The 8,007-nt window shown below is 42.9% G+C and overlaps 1 protein-coding gene across 5 annotated transcripts; it reads left to right on the top strand.

Annotated features, from left to right (window-relative positions):
• Positions 1-340: 340 nt before the first annotated feature.
• On the top strand, positions 341-7,675 carry LOC146990130 (ras association domain-containing protein 7-like). Of its 5 annotated transcripts, none has more exons than XM_085769026.1 (6): positions 341-372; positions 4,367-4,499; positions 4,972-5,616; positions 5,696-5,961; positions 6,038-6,097; positions 6,845-7,078. In XM_085769026.1, exons 2-6 carry the CDS (start codon positions 4,397-4,399, stop codon positions 6,995-6,997), a joined length of 1,227 nt encoding a protein of 408 aa, XP_085625152.1. In that variant the 5' UTR covers positions 341-372; positions 4,367-4,396; the 3' UTR covers positions 6,998-7,078. The 5 variants fall into 5 exon arrangements, 4 of the variants coding, with proteins under 4 accessions (XP_085625152.1, XP_085625168.1, XP_085625177.1 ...); XR_015035043.1 differs by lacking the exons at positions 341-372; positions 6,038-6,097 and adding exons at positions 3,296-3,438; positions 7,462-7,568 and having other exon boundaries at positions 6,850-7,017; XM_085769042.1 differs by lacking the exons at positions 341-372; positions 6,038-6,097 and adding exons at positions 3,296-3,438; positions 7,462-7,675 and having other exon boundaries at positions 6,845-7,029.
• The last annotated feature ends 332 nt before the right edge of the window (positions 7,676-8,007 follow it).

Genomic DNA, 8,007 nt, shown 5'->3' on the forward strand with positions numbered 1-8,007 from the left:
GAAAAAATACAGTTTGTGTTATGTAGGCTACTTGGCACTTACCTTTCACTGAGAGTAAAATCTAAATGTGCAAAGCAGACTCCGTGCTACTGATACTGTACATGTGGAGGTGCAAAAAGCAAAACATTTAATCTCACATGACAAAGCACAAAAGCCAAAAATGTTTAACAATAGTTGAGTAAATGCGTTTCATACCACAACTGTCAGAGTAACTTCATGCTGCACAATGCACACCCAGAAGGGCTGCATTCCTCAGTTTCACTCCTCCTCCTCCTCCTCCTCCCTGGCTGAAAGTGTCTGTATAGGTGAGTGTTTGCGTCATAGCCATCCACCACTCTGAACAGACAACAGTGAAAAAACTCAAATTAGCAGGTGAGTCTTTTAAAATTCCTCTCTGAGCTCTCTAACGCTATTTCTTAGCAACTATCTTTTCAGACGTGATTTTTGTTTTGTTTAGTTGACCTGCCAGTGGGCATATTAATTTAAACTTCAAGGCATTCACACTGACATTTATTTCTCTTCAATTGTGAACAGTAACTGAAAAGATTCTTGTACAAAAAAAAAAGTTGAAACTGAGCAGGAAACAAGTTTACTTCAGTCATTTTGTATTTGAGAAATGTATTTATTTAATGAAAACTTTCTTGATGAAAAATTTCTTGAGCAGGAAAGATAACTTAATTTTTTTTAAATCAGGAAAACAAGGCACTTTCACCAATTTACTTTAATATGTTTTTCAAAGTTGTCTGGAACTGAACTTGTAACCTCACAGAGACAATATTATTTTATTATGTAGTACCAGTGACAGTTTCCAGGTTTTTGTGGACTTATAGTTTTCTGCTGATAATTTTCTGAATGACAGTGATACTGAAAGCGATTTGGATCAGTCAAGTTAGTAAACAGAGAGTGAGGAAGTAGCCTATGTGTGTGTGGAGTCTGAGTCCTCGAGGAATGTCAGCGTGCTCTGCAACATTCCTGCCCTCAGCAAATCTGTGTGTCTTCTCCTGCAAACACGAGAGTTTCACACAGGTCAAACATCTTGTGCAAACATTAAATCTGCCTCTTGTGTTAAACCGATCACTTAAGGTTCTTCTAATGTCCATGGTTGATAGGTTCAGACAGACAAAATGGTCACTTACAGGGTTATATCTAGTCATGCCAATGCAATCTTACATAATCATGAAAGTCACCTAGGCAGTACCACAGATTAGATGTTACAGCTAAGATATTACTGTAAATGTTCAGCTGTTATAATTTATCATCCTATCATCTTTCCTGCACCATCACAATAATAATTATCCTAACTGTTACTGCCTACATTTTTGAAATTCACTGATGCCAGCAGAGACACAGAACCAGAGCAGACTGATATCAGCAACAGATTGCATGCTGGGAAGACTGCTAATCAACTACCAGTATCTCAGATAATCAGTTTAATCAATTATCTGTTATTTTATCTCAATCGAGTTTCAAATAACTTCAGTTTCAGCTGTACTTAGTTAATGATTAGAGATGGGCCACCGAAACTACACAGTGAGTATTGACAGCACACAGTGTGCTGCTTGTGTTTCAAGAGTGCTTGATCTCCATCCATCCCCAGATGATGATATTTTATGATGACTGTGCAGTGAGTTGAAGGAAAAAAGGGATAGAATTCAAGAACAATTGTAAATAATGTTCAAGTGTGTACTCAAATGAATTTGTTCACTTATACCCCTTTCCCACTGGCCAAAAAACCCGTTTAAACCCGCTAACAATCGGCTTTTGGTGGCAGTGGGAAAGGCGCACCGAGCTGCGTCGACCCGCGTCGACGCGGGTCAAACGACGCGGGTTAAAATCGCCTTTAATCGGCTCGGCTCTGCTCGGCTTGCAGTGGGAACGCCAGACCCGCGTCAACCCGCTAATTTATGTGATGACGCTGAACGTTACGTGACACCACGTCATCGTGCCGGTTGCGTCTCATATCACGTACCAAAACAAAGCTCTGCTCGCATTCGAGACTGGGATCAAAAGATCAAAGAACACTGACCGAAAACGATTGAAAAAAAAGAAAAGAAACGACAGTGTGTTTAACTGACGTGTCGTGCCCTGGTGCTCCGCAGCTCGGCTTATTTTGGTCAATGGGAAAGGGGCCAAATGCCGATTTAAAAAACCTGCGTCGACCCGCTAATTTTAAGCCGTTTTCCCACTAAAATTAGCAGGTCGACGCGGGTTTTTTAAACGCGGGTCGACCCGCTAACAATCGGCATTTGGCCCCTTTCCCATTGACCAAAATAAGCCGAGTCTGCCCCCCCGCTGGGGGATCAGACAGAGCAACCATGTTGCCCCGCTCTCATCCGCGGTGCGAGTCATGCCACAGCCGCCTGCCGCGGTGGTCTGTCGGCCGAGGCAGACGAGGCGTCTGGCCGACCTGCGGAGCACCAGGACCGCGGAGGACAACGAGTCTGCCGCGGCCATATGACAGTTCGTCCGCGGCACGACACGTCAGTTAAACACACTGTCGTTTCTTTTCTTTTTTTTCTATCGTTTTTGGTCAGTGTTCTTTGATCTTTTGATCCCAGTCTCGAATGCGAGCAGAGCTTTGTTTTGGTACGTGATATGAGACGCAACCGGCGCGATGACGTGGCATCACGTAACGTTCAGCGTCATCACGTAAATTAGCGGGTTGACGCCGGGTCGCAAAATTTTTTTTCCTACTATGGCCACGCCAAGACCCGCCTTACTAGGCCTCTGATAGGCTTATCACGATGCCCTCTAATCTGACGGTTAGGTTTAGGCAAAGACGGTTAGTTTAGGCGTGTGAAGGGAGTGGTTAAGGTTAGGGTAAGAGGCAGGTATAGGCTTAGCCTTGCAGAGGCAGCCAATCAGAGGCGGAGTAAGGCGGGTCTTGGCGTGGCCACAGTAGGAAAAAAAATATCGCCGCCGGGTCTGGCGTTCCCACTGCAAGCCGAGCAGAGCCGAGCCGATTAAAGGCGATTTTAACCCGCGTCGCTTGCCGAGTCGTTTGACCCGCGTCGACGCGTGTCGACGCAGGTCGACGCAGCTCGGTGCGCCTTTCCCACTGCCAGCAAAAGCCGATTGTTAGCGGGTTTAAACGGGTTTTTTGGCCAGTGGGAAAGGGGTATTAGTGGGAAAACGGCTTTAGCCTACTTCTTTCCTGCTTCTGAACGTAAAGGGAGGGAGGGGAAAAGTATAAAGTAAAGAAAAATATTTGCTGACATGTCAGATGTTTAAACACAGTGTTGTTTGTCTTAAGGTCCAGTACCTAATGTTGTAATCTGTTTGCTCTTCATGTGGAATTCAGTGTGAGAAATTTCCTGAAACCACCCCTCTGGATACTGATACCAGGAGAGTGATACTTATACCCCACCCCCACCTCTAAGCTAGGCTTCATTTCTCATACATCAGCCAGGAAGGTTACAGTATCATGGAAACAGAAGGGTGAGAAAGCCATTTGTTCCCATGATGAGACAGGAAAAACTCTGAACTGAGAGGCTGCAGGTGCAGGAAGTCATTAATGTCCAAATTTGATATAACCCACACCAAAATTCATTGTTTGAAAAAAAATAATGCTGCCCAGGGCCTCTGTTAGTGATTGTGACCAAAATGCTATGATGGAGCTTTGGCCATTGAACAGGAAAAAAGTCACAATTTCAGGAAAATAAAATTGTTTTTTGAGAAAAATTTAAAATTTGGAGAATAGTCATACTTTTACGAGATGTTAACGTATATACTCAAGTACAAAGGGAAAAGAAAACTGTATGTGGTAAAGGAGTAATGTGAATGCCCTTAACCTATAAGTTCTGTTTTACCAATTTGCACCTTGTTGTTGTACAGTAGCTTTTGTAGGATCCTGAAATTAACAGTTACATGATGTGAGAGCAACTGACAGACTACCAAAAATATTATAAATTCGATCTGAATATCTAATTTGGAGACTCTTTTTCTTCTTGACGTTCTAACTCCTGTAGATAAAGATTGATGTGATGATTAAATGGGAACTATGCATGTCCGGTCCCCTTTTCGCTGTTTTGGTCGCTTTTTTCTACATGGAGCTCCCCCTACATCCCAGGGCTCTCTATCTTGGTAAAACCACAGTAGGACTGGGTTGGACTTAGCCTATGACACATTTTACTAAATAGGTAAAGACAACCTTAAAAAAAAGTGGTTTTGACAGTCCATTTGGCTTGGATTTGAGTGCATGGACTGAGGAGGGCAAACGGTTTATCAAGTTAAAGATTCAGAGTGCCGCCTTCACCAAATAAAGCAAGTATATATGACCCTGGTGCAAAAGTAATGCCCCAATCCAATGAGTTTTACATTTTGTTCCTTTTACTGATGTGAGCTATGTCTGACTGTCTTCCTGCAGGTTGCTGGTGGAGCCTACTGCTGCTGAGCGATGGAGCTGAAGGTGTGGGCAGACGGCGTGGTCAGAGTGGTTTGTGGTGTATCACTAGACACTTCATGTCAGGATGTTGTGATAGCTCTTGCACAAGCAATTGGTACGTATCAAATGAAGTCATTACTTCTACTTTCTGGATGCTGGCATATTTTGCTCTTGCAGTTTATGGCTCTAAATTCACCAACTCTCCATTTTGGACGTTACTTTTCTCTAACACCATACAAAGGTAATATGGGCAACTATAAATGGAATATCTCACTGATTGTTTGTTGAACGATTTGTTGAGAATTTGCTGAGATATTGAGTTTAGGACTGTGCAGCCTTCTTTCTGGCCCCATATGTTCACTTTACATTATAGTTTCAGTTTTTTATTGTGAGGTAAACAGCAAAATCTGGTGCACAATAGTAAACTGTTTAATATCCTTGTAGGATTGTGATTTATTTTCCAAACCTCCTACAACACTCTTTTTGAACCAAAAACATGTCAGAACATCGTCCTCAAAATCCCCCTTTTTTTGCATTATTTTTGCGCTGTTTGATATTTAACTTTCATGTGTCCCGGATTTCTACAGGTCAGACTGGTCGTTATATTCTTATCTTGAGGCTGCGAGGACACGAGACACATCTGGTTGCAGATGACTGTCCCATGCAGCACCTTGCCCAGCTGGGACAGCGGGCCCTGGAGGCCCAGTTCATTCTGCGGAGGACAGGCCCCAGCCTCGGTCATGACCAAAACACAGCAACCATTGACAGACATATTCTCTTCCCTAGACCGTCAGAACCAGAGCCCCCCAAACACAGAGGGCCACAAAAAGCTCTCACCTTCAACCTGGGACCCACAACACTTCCCAGGAGAACTAAACCAAAGAGGGCTTGGTCTCCATCAGCCTCCCCAGAACCACGGGCATCTCCTGTGTCTTTCCTAGATGCCCCCAACTCTGTGAAGGCCATTTCCTCTTACACCTTCAAAGAAGAGGTGTTTAGGCAGGTTCTGCAGCAACAGAGGAAGTTGCAGGACCTGGAGATCCAGCTTCAAGCTCTTGAAAGGGAAACAGAGGTATGGGAGCAGGAGACGTCACTTGCAATGGTTAGTCTGACTCCGAGCTTAGCAGAGGAACTGGAGGAACTGGAGCAGCAGCTGAGGCAGAATGAGGCAGAGCTGATGCACAGAGCACACTGGGAGGAACAGTTAAAGGCAGAGATGGACAGAGAACAAGGTAGGTGTTCAGTTCTGTGTTCATTGTCTTCATCATCTGAAATGTCGTAAACAAGTAGTCTTAACACTGCTTTCAACAGATATGGACAGACGTCTGCACCAGATACACTCATCAGTGGATGATCACAATAATCAGATGAAGGAGCTCCAGGCACGTTCTACACATCTGGACCAGGACATACAGGTCATATCTCAGAGACAAACCGCTGCAGCAATCCAGCAGCAGGAGGAGGCCCTGAGGCCCCTGAGGCAGGAGCTCCACAACCGCCTGCAGCAGGGAGAAGAACTGAGTGCAACAATGTTGGAGACAGAGAGAGAGCTCCAAGCTACAGAGGGAATATTACAGGTATAACACCATCCATCATTCAGTATTCTTTTTGATGACACAACAGTATTTCACTTTAGTCCATTCCTTTCAATAGAATTACTGTAATCTGTGGACTCAGCTCAGGGAGGTGAAGAGTACTTGCACAGTAAGTAAGGTAATTGAAGCTATTACATTAACTTTGTCACCCCACTCCACCCCCTAACATTCAGGTCACTCTTTTGCCACTACTCATGAAATAGATAGATGTTCCATCAGGGGCCCGTTTTTTGGGACCCAAGTTTTTGCATGTGTGACAGTGGTGGTCCTGTCACTATGCCTCCAATTGATCATGTGCCCTGGCTACTTGGCCAAGGGGATGTCCCTTTGGGTGACTGGCAAGCGCGCATGACTCTTACCCAGGAGGTGTGGGTTCAATCCCCGCTCGGGCCCTCTTCACCTTGCCACACATGGTTTTCCCACAAAAATCTGACAGAAAGGCCCAAACCAACAGTGTGTTGATTCGTCTCTCAGCCCATTAGTTTCTAATGAAAATGTAAATCCTTGAAATGGCCCACAAGGCACAACTTTATATTTCATAAAAAACAAATACTCAGTCATTTAAAAAAAAAATCTTTTGTTTTCAGTAAATGTAACTGAATAAATACTGTGAATAATCTATTTGTTAAGGGCTATGTTAAATGTGTATTTACATTTGGTCCTTAGACAACTATTTTTAGAGGCAGGTATGTATTCATGATAATGAAGGAACATGGAAGCCAGAGCAACATTATTATTTATAGTCGGGTTTTTTTGTTTGTTTGTTTTTTTAAACAATGGAGCTCTATGACCCACAAGGATAAAATATGTCAGACTTTGATACACTGTCTACTTTTTGGTGATATAATATTTCTCTGTCCTCTAGGACAGACGGCACCTGGTTGAGGAGCTGAATAAAGACCTGAGGCAGTGTAACCTGCAGCAGTTCATCCAGCAGACTGGTGGTCCCAACATCGACCAGACAAACTCGCTGCCTGTCACTGAAGTTTACCTGATCAATGCCGGTATCATGGAGTAGGAGCAGCTGAAACCCTCACTGTGCATTAACAGGTTGTTTAAAAAATATTTTCGGAGCCTTGTCACCTCTCCGTGAGAGTAAAATGTAGCCTACATAGAGGTAGAAACTTGTATGTCCAGTATTTAATGCCTCCAGATCAGATTAAGAAAATGAGAACACAAATAAACTCACATGAATGTAGATATGACGGTGTGCTTAGATTAGATCCTATCTTGCCATAGTCTTCCTCAACACAGTTGATCGCAGGATTGACACCTGACCGAGAAGGTCTTTGCTGCATGTCATTTCCTCAATCTCTCTTCCTGTTTTCCTGTATTTCTTTACTGTCCTATAAGACGGAAAATAACTTAGAAAATTAAAGAATGTAGATAAAACAGAGAAAAAATGGGCAGCACATATTTAATTATTAAAAGTAGCCTAATATATGCTGAAACTCATTAATTAATTCTCTATTTCTGTTGCAGGACATTGACTGGAAGAGGAATGTGTTCTCAGGTCCCCAAAAGACAATCCAGAAAGACCATCCATAATGTGTGTGTGTGTGTGTGTGTGTGTGCGCGCGTGTGTGTGTGCGCGTGCATCTGTGTAAAACAATAGGCCTAAATAAATTAGGTGTATATTTTTCCTTGATATAATCACAGAAAGTGTTTGTAATTTGTTGCTTATGTAACTTATATATAATAAAATGTGTTGTTTTTAAAAACAAATGTAGACATTCACAATTACAGCTCGAGATAAAAAAAGCAGGTTTCAGTTGTTTTCTGAAGAAGCCAAAACACCATCCATAAATGATGCATGTCAAGAAACCTGTGTACTCACTTGGCATACTACCAGCACATGTATTCTTATGTCCACTTGCTTTCATGAGAAATGAACACACATACATTGATTAACATGACTTACAACCACAACCGATGCCACTGCTCATCACCTCTAGAAATCGATGAACCTACCAGTCATTTCAGCACTTCTAAACCTAGTAAGATAAAGAGAGAAAGTCTTCACTGAGT

This window comes from Trachurus japonicus, chromosome 3 (genome assembly GCF_045865225.1).
Source record: "Trachurus japonicus isolate A0001 chromosome 3, Traja_1.0".
Lineage (NCBI taxonomy): Eukaryota > Metazoa > Chordata > Actinopteri > Carangiformes > Carangidae > Trachurus > Trachurus japonicus.